Source organism: Agelaius phoeniceus, chromosome 2 (genome assembly GCF_051311805.1).
Source record: "Agelaius phoeniceus isolate bAgePho1 chromosome 2, bAgePho1.hap1, whole genome shotgun sequence".
Taxonomy (NCBI): Eukaryota; Metazoa; Chordata; class Aves; order Passeriformes; family Icteridae; genus Agelaius; species Agelaius phoeniceus.
In genome coordinates, this window is record NC_135266.1 from 16,203,961 (window position 1) to 16,223,527 (window position 19,567).

Here is a 19,567-nt window from a genome sequence, read left to right on the forward strand (position 1 = left end):
TCCTAAATCAACCAAGGTTAATTGCAAACAAAAGACAAAGGCCTTTTCCCATGCTTTACTTTCCTCAGTTATTATTAGAATTGACAGCTCTCCCATTGTCGGTCTCCACACATTTCGCACTCACAAATTCACACGTCGCCTGTTTGTACCTGACACGAAACACAGCTTTGTATTTCACAACGGGAAAAAATTCTTTCCGAATTTTGAGTGAATACCACACCTTCAGCTACTCTGCTACATCTGTTCTGTGCTTTCATTCCAGTAGATCTCAGACCGGTGGGATTTTTTTAAAGCTGGGGGAAAGAAAAGCTTCCAACAAGTATTCTGGTATTCTCAGCTTTATTTTACGAATTTACGAAGAGGTTCTGTAAAATCGATATTATTTTTTACAAACGCAGCCGCGCTTTTGTCACGCCACGCGGCCCCTCCTCCGCTCGGTCCTTGTGCACGGCTGTCCCCGTGTCCCCGCGGTGCCTGAGGGCGGAGGCCGCTGCCGCCCCGCCCCGCTCCGCCGTGAGGGCGGGGAGAGGCCGCCGCCATCTCCGGGTACCGCCGCCCCGAGCGCGGCCGAGCCGGGCAGTCGGGCCCGCTGTGGGGCCATGAGGAGCCGCAGCAACTCGGGGGTGCGCCTGGACGGCTACGCCCGCCTGGTCCAGCGGACCATCCTCTGCCACCAGGTGAGGAGCAGCCGCCGCCCCGGGACGTCTGCTCGGGGCTGGGGGCGCCGGGCGGGGTGGGGCCGTGCCGGGGGCATGGGGCGGCTGCCAGGGCCGGGGGCTGCCGGAGGGACACGAACATCCCTGCTCCGGCGGCCTCCTGTCCGCTTGTCCCGCCCCCGCCTGCGGAGCAGAGCAGGGAATGCTGAGGCGGTGCGGATCCTGCGGGTAAGCAGGATGTAAGGTGCACTTGGAAATCGCGTGGAAAACACAGCGAGTCTGAGCTTGTAAATTATAATAATATTGTGTATACAATGTCTTCATGGCCGTATGATACACACCCAGCCGTTGTGCACACTATATCTATCTAGATAGATAGATGGATAGATAGATACACACTACGTACTATGTATATGTGTGTGTATATATGCGTGTGTGTGTGTATATATATATATATGTATGTATATATGTACACACACATATGTGTGTGTGTGTATATACATACGCACACACGGCAACAGCAGCATTCCGCCCCGGTGACAGAAGAGCCCCGAGCAGGACTTTGTGCCGCGCCTGTCAGCACAGCGCGGTGCGGGTCCCTGCGCGCTCCCCCAGCCCGTGTGTGCGGCGGGACACGTCCCAGAGCTTCCAGTCTGTTCTCCCGCTGTCCGCACTGCTGAGCCTCTGGAGCGTCAGGCGGGGCTGCCTGCACAGGCGAGCAGCGAAAGAAAGAAAATAGCAGCGCTGGTTCCGGGAGATTGTTGTGCACCTTGTGCTTTTTGGTCAGCACAGTGCTCTCTAAGTGTGCTTGTTTTACCCAGGTGGGCACTGAGGACTCAGAAGGTGTTCAGCAGTGTCATGCTTTGTTTGGTTAAAACAATCCAGTATATAAAGATGAGCAGCAGGGTTTTCTGCACAGATCGGTTACCAGATATGCTTTGTTGATGAGAGTTGCAAGAAACTGGTGAGCAATGAAAGAAGAGGCTGGGCTCCAAATGCACTTTGGTCAGTAAGATTTTTGTCACTGGCCATTGTTTTGAGCACAGGGTCCAAACACCTGTGAATTGATGTTTGTGTACTAATTACTGTAGACTCAGTAGAAACAAATGCAAGAACTGGTATATGTGGCATGAGAAGATAATTTTTGGCTCTTCCTGTGCTGGGGTGCAGGAGAAGCTTTTAGCTGTACTCCCATCTCTGCCTATTGTCAGCAAGATGACCTTGGGCAAGTCACTTTGGCTTTGCTTTGATTTCGTTGTTTGTAAGATGAGAATGCTGATAACAGCTTCCATTAGGGGAGACATGGAGCCTCTGAGATTCAGAGCTCAAACATGCCCCATGAAATGCTTGATGATATTAATATTTAACAATAGGAAAAAAGGGTAAGTAAATGGTAATACAGGGGTTCATATTGCTGACCAAGAATTTTGTAATTGCTATTTAAAGCAGTAGGATGAGTGTTCATGATTGTGTATTGCCTTTTCCACTAAGGGCTCAATGTGTGGGAGAATTCAGAGGTGGGGAAAGTTTTCTTCTTTGTGTGGAAAGCAATTTGCAGGCTAGCAGCAAGGCAGAGGATCAGTGGTATCTCAAGAGGACCCAGAGAACTGCTCAATGCTCAAGGTTTCTAGGTTTTTAAAACATATTTTTATATAGTCTTTCTGGTTTTTTCACTGCAATAGTTTGAAAATGTTGTGTTCAGCCAGGTGAAGAGATGCAGTGCTTGGGCAAGTTAGGAAGGTTTTCTTTGGGCCACATGCAGCTGTGTCTTTCTTGGGAGCAGAAAGTCTGTGGCTGGGTGGGCTTGGATGCTGCTGCTTCACTGCTGCTGGTGCCTTCTTAGTGCCTCCCAGGAAGGAGCCAGGGAGCCAGGAGCCAGGGAAGTGAGTTTTAGCCATGGAGCAGCCTGGCAGAAGAACCAGAAGGTGTTTAAAATGCTTCTGAGGTGCCACTGCTCAGCAGGGGCTGATGTTGACTGTGACCCTGCACCTCACATGCACAGCTGAGTGAGTGCAGCCTTGGCACATCAGCTGCTGTGCTCTGACAGGGGGCAGGGACACACTCACCACTGAGAGGTGCAGCAAGGGCAACACAGAGTGTGCACAAACAGTGGGCTTTCATCAGGTGTTTAATACACGTGGAGCTAGGTTTTTCAGTAGCAGCAATTGATCTTGTGCTCATTCCAATCACTCTAGATCGATGTGATTTTACAGGCAATTTTTAATGCAGGATATCTGTGCTACCAGGCAGATGTGTTCAAAGAACAGGTTCAACTGAACCTGTTCAGGGCTGACAGCTTTCTCTGTGGCACCTTCCAGGATCAGGTCAGTAGGTTTCTTTTCCCATTTTGCAGATGTTGCATTGTCCTTGTCAGTCCCTGTAGCATACACAGTGATAGCTACCATCCTGTTAAAGGTTATAAAGGAGGAGAAGACCAGACTACTGGCTCCTGTCTGTGGGGGGCCTGCCATCTGCTGCATGTACCCCAAGGCACAGGGGCCAGAGGGATGCTTTGGTGCAGAGCAGACATTGAAAAGCACCACCAGAAGGATGTTCTCAGCTGCTTATTACACCTGTTAAATTGAATGACATAAGAAAAAAATGTGAATCTTAAGATTAGGAAATAGTAAATATGTCCATTTTAAGTATTGCTATGGTACTATAAGTGAAAAGCATATGGACCTGATAAGGAAAGCTCATACCTTAATGGGTAACCCCAGCTGTATTACAGAATCTCATTGGAAGGAACTTACAAGAATCATCAAGTCCAGCCCCTGGTCCTGCACAAGACCATCCTCAAGACTCACTCACATCATGTTACATCTGGTTTCACAAGCAAATCTACAAGCTTTGCTAGAGATACCTCAGTTTTCACCTGACAGATCAATGAGACAATCTGTTTAATTTGCACCTTTCAGCAAGATGCTAAATTACTCGCTTTGCTGCTCTTGTTAGAACTTCACTGGTTTTGTGCCTGTCCTGCTGAAGTTCTTATTGACACTTGCTGCCCTGTAGGAGCTGGTGTGTTTTTTGGTTTGGGTTGTTGGGGGGGGGGGGGGGGGGTCTTTTTCTTTCCAGATTGATGGATAGATTTAAAAATAGGTTTGGGTATGATACAACAGTTTAAAGTCTTAGTCCAGCAATCAGCTTTCTGTTGCAGTGCTCTCAGCTGGCAGCCTGTGGTGCTGATAAAATTCTTTGCTCTGTGGATCTTCTTTCTGAGCAATGTGATTTGCAGGATGAGACCTGCTAGTCTAATTAGCCATCACTGCATAGATGGAATGCTTGAAGACTAGCTAAGCTAAAATCCCTTTGACATCAGGGGGATTAAGTGCACTCAATGTTTCTGTGGCTTCTTTAGCACCTGGTAAACATTGTTTTCATATGGTGTAAACAGGTAACAGAAGAAAGTAATTGTGTTTTTTAGGAGAAAACACTTCTAAAAAGTTCAAGCAAAGACACTTAAAATATTAATTAGTATATTACATTGTTCTGCTAACATTCTGAATGTGCATGAGGAAAGACATTAATGTGTTGTTAGTTCCTGAGAGCCAGCCCCAGTGCACCCCAAAAGCTGGGACCAATTGTAGAGGAGTCAGAGGTGGTGAAATGGTGATAGCTACCCATGGATGTGTTTAATACAACCTCTTGAGCTAGACAAGTCCCTCCCTGGGAGCTGAATAGTCTTTTAAAGTCTGGGATGGGCCATTTCTCTGGGATTCCAATTTGGTACACAGAGACATTTTGATTTTTCAAATGGCAGCTAGCCAGCATGGAGAGTAGGGGAAAATAAACCAGAATGAGCATTTCTCAGCAGAGTGATCTCTATCAAGGCAGGGCTGCAGGTGAGTAGTCACTTGTTGTCCTGCATTGGAGGGATGAAACAAAGTGTCCTCTAGGAATGTTGGGAGTATGTGTGCTGCCTTTTGAGACCCTGGGTTTGTTCACATGTGGGCACAGTGCTGAACTGGGACTTCTGTTCCTCCCTGTTTGACTTCTCAAGATCAAAGACAAGTTTTTTAAGCCATTTGCATTCATATGTGCTACTTTCCCCATCAAACATGTGAGTAGGGGTCCTTCAGCTGTTACTTGGTTTGTGAAGATCTTGCTGAGGCAGGGCTGTTGCAACAGAACTTCATTTCTACTCTGAGGGAGTCACTCAACATTGCTGTATTAAACCATAACAGTGGGGCTGACTGTGCCAGGTCATGTCTGTCAGGCTGTCACCCATGTGCTGCTCACATGCAGAGACCGGGAAATTGTAACTAAATCCCCTCCCCCTCAAGCCAGCTTTTTAAAAAATAGAGTTGAGTGAACCAGTGTATGGGAGAAATTAAAAATTGGTGGATGTATCCTTTTAAATTTTACTTTTGTAAAAGTAGTCTTTGCCCCTTGTCACACCAGCACCCCCCAACTGGTCTTCATTCACTGAAATTTTCTTTAACGGCTTGATTTGATTGAAAATTCTATTGACTTTTGCCTCTTTGTCTCATTTTTTTGTTAGTCAAGAAGGTACAGCCAAGAAAGATGGTCTAAAAAAAATTAAGGATAGTGAAGTGATGGGAATTAATGATGCAATTAAAAATTTAATGGAGTATTTGGAATGCAGGAGACTTCTCAGTGCTCTGCTTTTCAGACAGTACTGCTTTTCAACACCTTCACATTTTTTTTCCTGTACATTTTCCAAAGGAGGATATAAAAAAGGTTTTACGTTCATTTAGCTGTCATAAACCCAGTGGGCAGATGTATAGAAATACTTTTTTAATCTCCTAAAAGATCACTAGTGGTTTTTTACTTTCTAAAGATTATGCCACAGACCACTTACATAGAGGAGCATATATTCCACACTCAATTTCTCGTATTAACTCAGTGCCCTCTTTTCCTCATAAATATGTAAAATTTAAATTTCCATTTCCTTGATGTATTCTGCATTTCACTCAGTGACTTAGCTACTAATCCTGAGTGGATGAAGATGTCCAGCTGGATGCTGTAAACTTTACAGCCTGAAGTGTTCAAATAAATTTTGCATTTCACTTGTGTGAGTTTGGGGAAGAAGGATGGGGTCTCACTTCTGTTGGGAATTCATGAGCAGCCACAGTGTGCACTTAGCATGAAATCATCTTTAGTTTGTTACCCTTTAGTACAGAGAGAAGTGATGGGACTTGAGGCGGTGATGTTTGTTCTTTATTCCTTCTGCCATGGTTAGAACCCAGTGACGGGGCTGCTTTCAGCTGGAGCCGACCATAAGGATGCCTGGGTACGGGACAACATCTACAGCATCCTGGCCGTGTGGGGGCTGGGGATGGCCTATCGCAAGAACGCCGACCGGGATGAGGATAAAGCCAAAGCCTACGAGCTCGAGCAGGTGCGTCAAGGCTCGGCGTGAACCGGTCCCACTGTTCGGGTTTTCTTACTGGTGTGGTTTTGGAGAGTGCTTTCACACTGTGTCTGGAATCTGGCGGGGTTTTCCCACCTTGGAGTACGTGTTCCAAAGACAGCAACAGCCATGCAGTGTGTGGTGGTGTGCAGTGTCCCTGGCAACTTTCTGGCAAGGAGGATTTGAAGAACTGGATGGCAGAGAGGCTAACATCTGAATTTAACTACAAACAAAACAAAAATATGTAGAAGTCAAACTTCCAACGGTTGGCTGATTGTTGAAAATTAGGCTTCTGAGAGGTTTTGTGCCCCAATTTACAAGGCTCTCTCTGATTAAACCTTGAGGTCCTTCATGAGGTGTGTTATGGTGCAGAAAATCAGGCTTAGGCTGCTTGAATCTTGCAGCAATTTATCTGCTAGACCATTCTTCCCTGTAAAGAGAAGCATGCTATTTAAAGTGGAAGTCTTTGGAATGTGCATGGAGGTTGTCCATGGTGTGTAGGCATGTTTGATCATAGCAGAGAAGGTATCCAGACTGATGACATTTGCACTGGAGAATTGGAAGGGGACATAACTCACATAGTTAAATACTAAAATCTGCAGCTGGGCATGTGAGTATCAGAAATGAGAATATAAGCAGAGGTGGGTTAAATGTGAAGTGAGGGACTGTTGGTGTCCTGCTGTTGTTTTGGAGTCACTGGGTAAATTTTTTGCTGGTATGTCCTACTTGAACCAGGGAGGTCCATGGTGACACAATAACCTTGACTCAGTTTGCATGATCATATTTTGAGGCTATATTTTTGGGGTGAAAAGGTAGGGTTGATTATTTAATGCACAGTCTTACACTTCTCTACATTCCCATTTACAGCCCTTTCTCTATGAGTCGCTTAATTTTTGATGTACTGCATAAAGAGTGAAAGAAACTCTGGAGGTTTTGCAGTCATGTCAATGTCTTGATGTCACCTACCAGTGTTCTCTAGATCTGCCATTCAAAAAATGTATTGTTAGTATTAATACTCTTACAAGACTTCCTTTTCTTCTTCCATTCTTCTTACTTCCTTTAGCTGGATAGAAGGACCATGGAGAGTTGTTCCACTGTTTAGAGAAGACCTTAGGAAAAAGACTTCTCCTAGATGGGAATGAAATCTGATCAGTATATTTAAAAAAAAAGCATGCAAAACATTTTGGGCAAATACACATTCTTTTTTACCTTTGGCAGGACATTAGTAGAGGGTGTGAACTTTGCCACTTCTGAATGTTGTTTGTAAGAGCTGATGAGGCTGGAAGTGTCACTGGTCTGTTTTGTTCCTGCAGAATGTTGTGAAGCTGATGCGGGGACTCTTGCAGTGCATGATGAGACAGGTAATGCCATAGGATTGAGTTGAATTAGTAGATGTTGTATGTACAAAGCATTTCATTGAATGTGTAGTTCTTGTGTCTTCTGTGGAGTGACTTATTCTGTATGTGTGCCAATGATGGTGTGGAGAGTCTTCTTAAAACTCTTGAGCAAAACACTAACCTTGCTTCCACTTATTGTCCAAGTAATGTTTTGAGACTGTTTGTAGCAAGTCGGAGTTTTGCCTTTGCAAACTGATTTTCACCAAGATGGGTGCCTGTAGTTTAGATCTGTACTCAACAAGGTGATTTAATCGTGTTCTTTCCTGTAGAGATGTGACTTTAACTGGAGTCTAAAGTCAGAGTTGTGTTTAAGCCCTCTGATCAATCAAAACTGAATGTGGATTAATTCCTCAAGATTCTCCTCACCTAAGAAAAGTTGTTAATTTTGAAATCATTTGGAGAATTTCTTCCAAAATGTTTCAGATTTGATATTTGTGATGTTTTTTAGGTAGATAAGGTTGAGAAGTTCAAACGCACTCAGAGTACCAAAGACTGCCTCCATGCCAAGTACAACTCTGCAACTTGTGCCACGGTGGTTGGGGACGACCAGTGGGGGCATCTACAAGTGGATGCAACTTCCCTCTACCTGCTCTTCTTGGCACAGATGACTGCATCAGGTAAGCAGAAGATATTTTTGCCTTTTGTTGCAGCCTTTTCTATTCCAGCTTTTATTTAAAAAGGAAAAAAAAGAGCTAGAAATCAGCTTCAAAGGTCTTTACATAATTATTACTCAGAAGCAAGTCATGTTTCTCTGGAAAAGAGATATGCCTTAAATGAAATTTCATGTTTATAGTAATTGGCAGTGTCTATGCCCTTAATCAAGACATCAAATACATGAGATATTTAGAATCATGTCAGAGAAGTCTCATGTTTAAAGACTTTGTAGGGGACAACCACGTTTCTTCAGAGAGTGGCACTATCAAGTCAGGTGCACTTGTGCCATCAGTGTTTCTTCTCATACTGGTGCTGTTTTATCTTGTGTTCTTCTTAATTGTACTCCTCCTGTGAGGATAAGGATTTGTTTTCTTACATGTTTTTCTGTCCTTGAAGCCCCTTGCAATTGATCCCTGCAGAGCTGGCACCTGGTCATCTTGAAGGTTCCTAGGTAGAGCACTGAGCAGGCAGAGGGCTGGGGAGCTGCAGAAATTGGTATGCACTGTTCTGGAGAGGCAGAGCTGGCTCAGGTGCCTCTGCTTTTTACCCATGGTCTGAGTGTCACCCTCACAGTTTTGGTTGGTCTTTGGTTGGTTTTTGGTTGGTCTTTGAAACAGTCTATATTGGTGGGGTTTGAAGTATTTTGTCAGTAGCAAGTATTGAGGCTTGTTGCCTGACCTTTGGAAATCAGTATGAGTTTTTCCTTTGATTTCAGTGGGCAGGGGTTGGAAGCAAATAAACATAAGCATGAAACTCACTGAAGAGTAGCTATTGCAGTTCTGATACAATATAATTATTCTCTTTCCTTCTTTTGATCAGGGCTACGTATTATCTTCACCCTTGATGAGGTTACCTTTATCCAGAATCTTGTTTTTTACATAGAAGCTGCCTACAAAGTTGCTGTAAGTAGTTATTTATATGTAAATGATCTGAACACTGCTCAAGTGTGGGTGGAAAATTATTTATTGCTGGAGAAGTAAAATAGGGACTTGTTTTTTCCACAAGAAAATATCAGAACCTGTCAGTACTTTACAGTGCAAGCAGCATCTTTGGGGATGTTGGGAGGGCTGTGGAGGATTTACTGCTGCGTGGGTGAGGTATACTTGTTCTATCATAATAACAGGGGGTTTTACTGATAATTAGTAATATTTCCTGATGTCTAATTTTGTGTCTTCTAGGCCTTTCTGGAAAGGGCAGGTTGTTAGCAAACCAAGTTGAAGGGACATGGGGAGAAACAGGCACAGGAGGGATGAGGGGCTTTGTGTGTTCTGTGAAGGCAGTGATTTGTGATTGTACACATGACCCTGCTGGGGTGTATTTTATGTGCTTTTTCAAACATGAGGAGGGTCTCTTTTGAGACTTGGAGCCCCTTTTTTCTTTCTTTCTTTTTTTTAAGGGAAATAATAAACTAATTTAATGTAGGCGTGGGGATTTTCTGTGGGACAGGGGGCAAAACATTGCTTTTGTATATAATCATGCCATTTTTTTCTTGATGGTATTGTTGCAGGATTATGGAATTTGGGAACGTGGTGATAAAACAAACCAAGGAATCCCTGAACTAAACGCGAGCTCCGTGGGAATGGCCAAAGTGAGAATGTCTTCCTGACACCTCCTTCATGGCTGCTGTGTTGTGCTTGAGGGCTCTGACAAACCTGATGGCTTCCTTTGTATGGTCTTCTTGGCCACTGCAGTAGTTAGCTGATTGTATAAGAACTTTTGTTTAGGTGTGAGTATTTTTTAGTGTAAAATTTTTGAGATTATGGCTCTCATTGAAGGACCTCAGCACAGTTGTTCCAGGCATTGCAAGAAGGGTACCAGATTAATTGAACCATGAATCTGACTCAGATTCAGTGAGATGCAATCTTATAAAGAGGCCTCTTGTTTTCTTTCCCTCCTCCTTCCTTCTTCAGCCTCAGTGTCATATGTATTGTCATGATAAGACCAAGTCAAATGTAAATTCAAAAAAACAGCAGAATATCAGTTTAAGAAATTTTCTACAAATGGTTTAAAGAGAAAAATAAATGAAGATATACTTAAAAGAAAGTGGATATTTCTGGTTCCCTCGTAGCACAAGGTCACGGCAATACTAAATGAAGCTCAGAAGGCCATAAATGTAAATGTGTAATTGACAACTACCTCATTACATGGTGTCTGAGGGACAGACAGAAGACAAATATCATCAAGGTTAAAGGTGTATTTGCCTTTCAGCAGGATTTATAAGATTTTGTGTGCTCTGCAAGAGGGAGAGACTGCTGGTCTTGGCCCCACACTGATACAGGAGGCTATTTTGAAATATAGGGCAGGACAAACATTTTTTACTAAGTACGTCAGTGTTTAGATAATGTCTCTCTGGAAACCCAGCTCCCATTTTTTTTGCATTGCCTTTAAATTGTAGGAAGGATCACCAGTACATCAATGCTCTATCCTACTAGTTGAAAACCAGAAATAGTTACTTTTTCTAAAATATTGCCAAGCTTCCCTTTAAAGATGAAAAAGTGTTGGTGGGGCAAACTGCTGTCTTATGTAATTTCTTTCAGAGGTTAAATACAGGTGCTAGGGTACATACTTGGTTTAAAAGGTATTTATTGATTTTGAGTTGTGGTTTGGTTTTCTCTGAAGGCTGCTTTGGAGGCAATTGATGAACTAGATCTTTTTGGAGCTCATGGAGGACACAAATCAGTGATTCATGTTCTTCCTGATGAAGTGGAACACTGTCAGGTAAAAATTAGTCTGCTCTTTGCTTTACTAGGGGAGAACCTAACATTCCTCTCCCCTTTATTTTTAAATTAAATGTTGATTAACTAAGCCAAAATGTAACATAATAAGGATGGCTTCAGGCTATGCTGCTCATCCTGTTTCTTGTGGATCATGTGAAACTGAATAGGGTGAAGCATTCTCATTCTAACTCAGTTAAAAATAACTGCACAGACTTCTCTGTCAGTTTGGAAATAGTGTAGTCTCATTTGCATTTGACATAGCTTTTGAAGTAGGCAAATTGTTTTACATCCCTCTCTCCTTTTCTTGTTTTGCTCAGTCTATTCTGTACTCCATGTTGCCAAGGGCATCCACATCCAAGGAGATAGATGCTGGCCTTCTGTCTATTATTTCTTATCCAGCTTTTGCAGTGGAGGATGTAAACCTTGTTAATGTAACCAAGAGTGAAATCATATCCAAATTGCAGGTAAGGATTTACTTAATTTTTATTTTCTAAAGAGAGAAGCAGAACCTCTTGCTAAACCAAAAATCCAAATTAAACAAGGGTTGCCAGGTGGTTCATCTGTGCATAAAGAGAGGGAAGAAGATCCCTAAGTGACCCATAAAACTCAGCACCCACCTTTATGCTGATCTTAGTCTGTGAGGAAGAAGTGTATGGGAAATTTCCTACAATGTTGTCTGTTTTTACAGGGCCGCTATGGCTGCTGTCGCTTTCTCCGAGATGGTTACAAGACACCCAGAGAGGTACTTCTGATGTATATTTATGATGTATATTTTCAGTAATTCTTCACATTAGAAGAATTTTATGTCTTCTTTATAGACATATTTTTTTTTATATACATGAAGGGGTGAAGATCCCCATCACTGCTAAGACATCTTAGTGGATTTGGGGGTAATCCAGATATCCACCCTGGAAAGGACACATATTTGAGGGAGGCTAAGGGTTTAAAAAACAGTTATTAAGGACAGAACTTAATTCATAATTCTATTAGAAATTAACCATTACATATGCTTATGATGTCTAAGATGAAGTGGTATCTCTGAAACATCCCAAAATATCTTTGAACTGAGGCAGAGCCACAATCATTTGTAGACACTTAGATCCTGAAACTAGAAAGGATGGATTTGTCTAGAGAACCATTAAATGAGTTTGAGAGTGAATGTGATAAAGAAGTCAAGAGACTGCATGGAAACTGTTTCTGGTGGGTTTATTGGTTTCTGTGTTATAATTTGTATAAAATAGGCTGCCATTATGATTGGAATATAAGTGACTAAATTAGCACTGTGACTAAATGAGTGTGGTTGAATTTTTTAGGATCCAAGCAGGCTGCACTATGATCCTGCTGAGCTCAAGCTCTTTGAGAATATTGAATGTGAATGGCCAGTGTTCTGGACATACTTCCTAATTGATGGAATATTTAATGAGGACAAAATCCAGGTGAGGAAAGAAGAAATTGCTTTCAAATTGCAAAACCATTTACCTACAGTATTTTGTAACTTTGTTCCATGTTTGTTTTGGGTATTATTTAGATACACCATTAGCAGAGTGGAATAGTCTTCAGCCAGTTTCACCTTCCTGGGGAGTTCATGACATGGTAGAGGCAGCAGGGCTGTGCACACTGGGGCCTGGTTGCCCTCTCCCTACCAGGTTGAATGGCTCTGTTAGCTGGGGTGGTAAAACTGGATTAAACAGAGTTTATTTGCCTAGTTTTGTCTTATCACCAACCTTGATGCCCCTTTCTCAGTTACTTCAGGATGAGGCAAGCTTCTTTTTCCCCAACCTCTCTGGCTTGGCTGATTTGTAGTACTTTCAGTCTTTTTGTACATTCAGAGAGATTTGGGATTGGTTTGTGTGGGGCAATTTCATTTTCACTAGTTCCCTAAGTCACTTCATGCCATTACTGTGCCAGATATACAGTGGTCAGTGGTCAGTAGAGCTAAATTGATTGTAGCCCTCCAAAGATTATGGTGGCACCTGGGGAGTATTGGTGATTTTAAAGAGCAGCAAGTAACCAGACATTCATATCAGAACTTCTGCAGATTGGTAGCCTGAAAGATATTTAAAATGTATGTGATTTAAAATTGTCTGGCATGCAGAGGGATAGGAGATTGCTGAGCTCCTTTAAAAATTGAAATATCATCAGAAACTATTCAGAGAATTTCAGACCAAAAAGCCCTCTTTCTGTATCAGTTGTTGCAAATCAAGTGAAATTGCTTCCACACTAGACACATAAAATGTTTTCCTGAACACAGTAAAAGTAGTCTGATGAAGAGAGAAATGGCATTATTTCATGAGGGGGAAAATCAGAAAGATTACAGAAACTTCAGTCCTGTCAATAAAATACCATTCCCTGAAGCAGGCTCTAGACCTTAGTTGGATTATCTGGGACAGTATGTACCTGGTTGTTTTGGGTTTTTTTTTTGGTGTGCAGATGGACTGTTCTAGGGCATGGTCAGGGCAATTGCTCCCAGTCTCCACTGTTCAAACAAAGTTGAATGAGTCACTGAGACACTCAGGTGAGTGTCTAGTCCCCAGTTACTGCTGCAAACAAATGGTTTTGCTAGAAAAATAAGCACCCTGAGGACTCAAAAAAAGTGGAGTGGGACAGGATACTAAAATGTCAGTGTATGTGAACCTATGAGTACCATACTTTGAGTGATCCACTTTACTCAGGAATAGCAGAAAAAAAGATTTCTGAGGCAGGTGCTGTTAGTGCTTGAAAAGTTTCCCTCTAAGTATACATCAGAGTCTTTTTCCCTGTAACTTGTTGAAAGTATGGTGAGATAGAGTGTTCAAATTGTAGATATGAGCAAAGGCCTCTATGCTAAAGTAAGCAATGCTGAGGTAGCTGTGATCCCATGGGAAGTTTGAACAGAGAGAGAGAAGAGTGATGAAGACCCTTTGTGCCAGGGAAAGAAGAAGACTTCTGTTCTCAGAGATGAAGATGATCTCAGAGATAGATAAAGAGAACCTTTGCTCTTGAACAGCTCATCCTTAAAATAATACCCCATAAATTGACATGGCCCATAAACATATCTGTCAGAAAAGCTGTGAAAAATGGGAGAGGCTTCACGATTGCAGATTTCTGGGCAGCTGCTATTCATGGAAATTAAATGCCACAAGAGAACTGTTTTCTTGTGGACAAGCCTCCATAAATTGACAAGAGGAACTCCTCTCCCTAAGTGAACTGAAGAAAGACTCTTCTAGAAGTGATAAACTGACTAAATTGGTTCTGTACATTATTAGCATGAAAAAAAGTTGTAGGGGGGAGAAGTGTTCTAAAGGTTTTATTCTGATTCTTATTATTCTTTCTTTTAGTTACTGTTAATAAAGTTTTCTTTATACCCTTTTAAAGTTTTGAGCCTGCTTTGCCTTCCTCCTAATCCTGTCTCACAGCAGGAAATGAGTAAGTATATTCTAATGGGTGTACTGGCATTTGGCCAGCACTAGACCCACCACACTTCTCAGCAGGAATATACTGGAAGTTTTGTAGCAATGTGTTACAGTTTGAAGACAAGTGTTCATGTTTCTGATAACACTGGGATGCTGGAACAGTCTGTGATAATTTGAACCCTGTTCTTCCCTCAGCAAGTCATGATTCCTCCACCCCTTTTTTTCTTTTTTAAATATATTAACTTTCAATAAAAAAGTACTGCTCAAAAGTACTTTATTGTTTCAGTTTTGCTGACTGTAATGTGAATTCTCACTCTCTTTTAAAAATACTTTCAGGTACAAGAGTACAGAGAGGCTCTGGAAGGAATACTTATTAGAGAGAAGAATGGATTAGTGCTAATGCCTGAACTGTATGCAGTCCCCCCAGAAAAGGTATTGTGAAAATGCAGTGTCCACTTCAGTATGCAAAGTAGAGAGAGCAAGAGGAATGTCAGTCTTACAGTTTTTCTGTGTCTGATGAATTTAAACCAACAATAAAAAAGACTATTGCACATTATTTTAAAAAGTAAGAGACTTCTCACAACTCCTGCTGAGAAATGGTAAACTTTAGGCTTCCAAATGGTCACATTTTTCACTTGTAAATTTGATTGTCTGTGGAAATATCACAGCAGGTCTAAAATTTACATCTTTAGAGCAAGACACATATTTAAGAAGTATTGATACTAGCTTAGGAACTGAAGCTCAAAGAAGAAATAAAGCATAGACTGTCCTACCTGTCCAGTCTATTGATTGCTTGTGCTGCCCTTTTCCAGAGCATGTATGGGAGCCAGGTTTCAAATGGATTAGGGTTTGGGCTGGGATTTTGGTTTGGGCATTTTCTTTCCCCCACCTTTGCTGTTACTGTTTATCTCATTCTCCCATTATGACAGAGAAATTCAGATGAGCTTATGTGCTCTTCCATGCTATTTGCCTTTGTATCCCTCCCTGCCAACTTCTTCTCCCACTCCAGACTTCTCAGCCCTCACTCACTAAGGGTGTGGAGCCTCCTGGGTTGGTCTGAGTTGCTCAGCTGATGCCTTGCTCGCAGATCTGAGGTGGAAACTGAATTGCCTTCCTAGTGGGAACAAGCGTGTAAGAGTCCAGAGCCTTCTTGTGAATTTTGATATGATGACAATGGTCTGAAAAACATGCCACATCAACAGGGTAGATTTTGTCTGTCTATAAAAGAAATGTGAAATGGCTGCCTGAAGATGTAATCTGTGAGGGTTTTTGCCCTGCCCTCAATAGATCTGTATACTGCAAAACTAAGGCAGTTTTTCTAAATTAGTAAGTCTACTTCTAATTCTTCTATTGACCATCCTTGCTAATACAGGAAAGGTGAAATAATCTTAATATTGGAAAGCACCTTTGCTTCAGAAAGCTGGGTAGACATCAGTGAATTTAGTGTCACCTTGGAAGGGGTTGGAAAGGAGACACCCAGTTACCTATGCTCAGCCCAGAGGGAAGGCAGCAAAGGCATGGTGAGAAGAAAGTGGAAGAGCTAATACCAAAGCTATAATTGCATGCACAGTCCCCATTCATCCTCCAGCTTTGAAGGGTGGGAAGAGGTACAAAAAGGAAGTGTAGTTCTTGTCCCTGAAAATGCATAGCCTTAGAAGAGAAACCATTACATCTCTATGTCAGTAGTAAGGGCAGTTGAAAGAGTTGATGTTAGACTGTGTGTCTGCAAATACTTATATGTTATTGATTGTTCTTCACAACTTTAGGGTAATTTTTCTTGCTTATGTATTTGTTTTCAGGTGGACGAGGAGTATGAAAATCCTCACTCGGTGGATCGTGTCCCAGTGGGAAAGTTGCCCCATCTTTGGGGCCAATCGTTGTATGTCCTGAGCTGCCTGTTAGCAGAGGTAATTATTCCTTGCATAGTAGATAAACTTGTATTTCATTTTGTTTGAGATGGCTTGGGCTTTAAGTACAGTTTGGTTGACAGGTAGGGGACAGTGTGTTTTCCAGTAGAAACATGTACATGAACCATGAAAGGCTGACTCTAAGCTTTCAGGACTTTTTTTTTCTTTTTTTTAAATATAGCTAAGCAATTGTCTGTTTCTAATCAAGCTGACAAAGTTGTCACATGGTCTGGAATATGGTTAGAATAGAGGAGTATGCCCAAGCTGACTTGGCTGTTCCAGAGCCAGGATTTTGGGCTATTTCAGCTTTACTAGGCTATTCCTTGCTCTATGGCATGATGTATCTACTAGTCAGACACATTCAAGTCAGACTAGTTAAAAGAAGCACAAATATATCAGTGGAGCTACAAAAAAAAAAATCACTTTCCTGGTAAAATTATGTAAGTTGCTGTAACTCTGAAATAGGAATTCTGAATGCAGATTGTGTCAGTCAGAACCATTTTCTTGTTCTTCCAAAAAATACTGCAGCCATCATTTTTATTGAATGTACTACTTTGTGGACAGGGTAGACAAACCAGGCTTTAAGTCTTGGTGTCCTGAAAAAATATGAAAATTGGTTAGGATTTATTCTATATGTCAGAAGCCTTTTGCTTAAATTCTGTTTCCTTACTTTTTTCTTTCTTTTGCATTTGTTTAGGGATTTCTTGCTGCAGGTGAAATTGATCCCTTAAACAGGAGATTTTCCACAGGATTTAAACCTGATGTTGTGGTACAAGGTGAGGGAATTTCTGTGAACATTCTGTGTGAATTCAATCATGTGGTGGCAAAGTCCCTGTATACAGGAGAGATGAAAGATGTGTTTAAAAATAATGTGGATTTTTTTTGCATGGGACTGTGAGAAGGAGAAAGAGTTTGTTTGCTTAGCTGCCTTTTTCCAGGAGGGAGGATCAGGTTTAAGGCACTTAAAAAAATTGTTAAAATTTTAAGACTTGTCTGGAATTGGAGAGTGGCAAAATTAATCTTGTAGTAAAAAGGAAAATCTTGGCAGTTTCTAGAGAGAAGAAGCAGGACTGAAGGAGATGGATTGGGTTAATCAGGTTTCATGTAGCCCATTTACAGAGGAACCAGAGAGCACTGAGTGAGGAGAATCCCTGTACACAGAGGTGAGGCAGCCAGAGTTACCAGCTTTTGGCTGCTGCAGGGAGTGGCCTCTTTAGTTTGTGCAAGAGCAGCCAAAACCAGAAATTAAGTAGAGAGCAAACCCCAGCAGTTCAGGTTTTAAAGACTTTTCCAGTGCCTGGACTATGCTGAAAGAGTGACCAGCTCATTTATCAGGAGTAGCCTTTGTCAAGGATCCTGTGACCTGGCCTGGTGCTTGTTTACCCCCTGTTGGTGCCTCATGGGAGTAGCATTTTATTATTCTGGAGTGCTTGATTTCTAATAGAAATAGAAGTGCTCCCTTATTTTTAGCATTCTTTGGCAAGTATTAACAACACAAAGAATACTGCATTACTAGTCCCAAATCAATAAGCCACTTATCATGGGCAAAACCTCAAGTGGGACAAGAGATGGGTTTTGGGCCTGGATTGTAAATTCCTCTATTAGGGAATTTTTTTTCCTCCCTACCTCTGCCATTTTGTGTCCTCTGAAATATGTATTGCTCCACAAGTGACAGCACCTGTTCCCCAGTGACTTGGCTGTGTTGTTATACTGTACTGTGTTAAAAGAACAAAGATTTTTCAAGTCATCTTTCCCTTTGTTCTATGGGGGGAAAGTCGTAAAAGAAACTCTTTTCTAAAAGAGATTGTGTGATCCAAACTAGTGGTACTCAAAGAAATCAGAAGCAACTGATTAAGTCCCCAAGAACCTGCTTTAACTTCAGCTTTGACCCTGCTTTGAGCAGGAGGTTTGAGTAGAGACCTCAGAAGACTCTTCTGACCCCTCTGACCACGACTGTTGTCCAAAGTGGACAGGAATAGCAAGAAATACTGAGAAACAGAGAATTAAAATCTGTCAGGTGCCCTATTACAATCCCTTTTGCTTTCATGAATCCATAAATTAAGAAAAAAGTGAGCTCTTCACACCTTTTTAGTTAGCTGAATGCATTTGTTGAGAGGTGACAGTAGAGACAGTCAGTTAAAAAGAGTAGAACATTGGTTTTCACTTGTGTTTTTGTTTTCTGTTACACAGTAACTGTTTTGGCAGAATCTAATCAAATTAAGAATCTGTTGCAAGACCGTGGAATCAATGTTCAGAGCATTGCTGATATCCATCCACTCAGGGTGCAGCCAGCTCGCATCCTCAGCAACCTCTACACCATGCTGGGTAAGTATTTCAACATGGAAGCCTCTCTGCTGCCAGACAAGGTATTTTTTTAAGAAGCTTAACCAACTTAAAACTTCTGTCTTAAATTAGATACTCAAAGAGGTGGGAAAATTACCTCATTAGAAATGGCAAAGAAAATACAAGTTTCCCCGTGCCCTTGGAGTTAGACAAAAACTGACTCTTCATTTGTCCTCCAGAAACTACTTCCACAGAGAAACTGGTTTTTGAGAAAATGCCTGGTAGAACACAGAAGAAAAAATCAAGTATTTTTCTTTTGAGAAGTCATTTGAGTCTGGAAACTGGGCAGTATGATCTTCTGAGCAGGCAGCCTGGGACGTTTTCTGCTCCAAATCAGGGAAGCTGTGCTGCTATCAGAGCATCTTTGGGCTGTCAGGTTCTTGCTAAAGTTCCTTCCAACCTGGAGCTGAGATAAGCTGCTGAAACTCTGTCTCTGTTGCAAACCCAGAAGCCTTTAGGGCTTTTCTAAACACAGGACTTTAAATACATTCCAGTTCCTCAGCAGTGGCTCTCAAGTCCTGTTTTTCCTCAGAGCCTGAATTGACTTAAATAAATGCTCCAAGGCTCTGACTGGTTTTAGTTGTTAAGTCTATTTATAACTTTATAACTTATTCTTGATAATCTTGATGGAATTATTTGGGTCTTGGTGGAAAGTTTGTTACATGTATTCCTAATTTAACTTAGTTTTACTTCTTCAGGCATGCCAGCAACTCATGATTTAAAACTGTGGATACTGCTATAAAATAAAATTGAGGTGGGGTGACTCAGCACTGGTAGATTCTTTTGCTGTCTGGATAAGGGGAGCTGTATCCTGCTTCTCTGTCAGTCTGGAGCACGTTCCCATGGCAATTTGGTTACAGATAATGCTGAGGCTGCTCATGGGGTGAACATTTTTTGTTGTGGTGGTTTTTGTTTGTAAGCCTGTTTTTTTTTGTTTTAACAGGGAGCTTTTTATGGAATCATTCAAAGTAATGGGGCCTCCAGATAAATTTTAGAAAGTATGCCTTTTACACAGGGAAGCTTCTGTGAAAGAATCTGACTCTTCATCTCAAAGTTCTTCTAAAAAAATGAAACATTTGCAGGGTTTTGCTGAAGCTTACATTTATTTTATTATAATCCAAAAC

General features: G+C 41.8%; 1 protein-coding gene across 2 annotated transcripts in view; it reads left to right on the forward strand.

Annotated features, from left to right (window-relative positions):
• The first annotated feature begins 455 nt into the window (after positions 1–455).
• Positions 456–19,567, forward strand: part of PHKA2 (phosphorylase kinase regulatory subunit alpha 2) — a 44,365-nt gene continuing 25,253 nt past the window's right edge. Inside the window, exons 1-14 of one of the 2 annotated variants that reach the window (XM_077172657.1) lie at positions 456–677; positions 5,863–6,021; positions 7,347–7,394; positions 7,879–8,047; positions 8,904–8,986; positions 9,592–9,672; positions 10,704–10,802; positions 11,119–11,265; positions 11,490–11,543; positions 12,115–12,237; positions 14,530–14,625; positions 15,993–16,100; positions 16,798–16,876; positions 18,291–18,425. In XM_077172657.1, coding sequence (XP_077028772.1) covers positions 600–677; positions 5,863–6,021; positions 7,347–7,394; positions 7,879–8,047; positions 8,904–8,986; positions 9,592–9,672; positions 10,704–10,802; positions 11,119–11,265; positions 11,490–11,543; positions 12,115–12,237; positions 14,530–14,625; positions 15,993–16,100; positions 16,798–16,876; positions 18,291–18,425 — 1,459 coding nt within the window. In that variant the 5' untranslated portion in view covers positions 456–599. The remainder of the gene's footprint in view (positions 678–5,862; positions 6,022–7,346; positions 7,395–7,878; positions 8,048–8,903; positions 8,987–9,591; positions 9,673–10,703; positions 10,803–11,118; positions 11,266–11,489; positions 11,544–12,114; positions 12,238–14,529; positions 14,626–15,992; positions 16,101–16,797; positions 16,877–18,290; positions 18,426–19,567) is intronic. The other variant, XM_054627712.2, reaches the window with a different exon arrangement.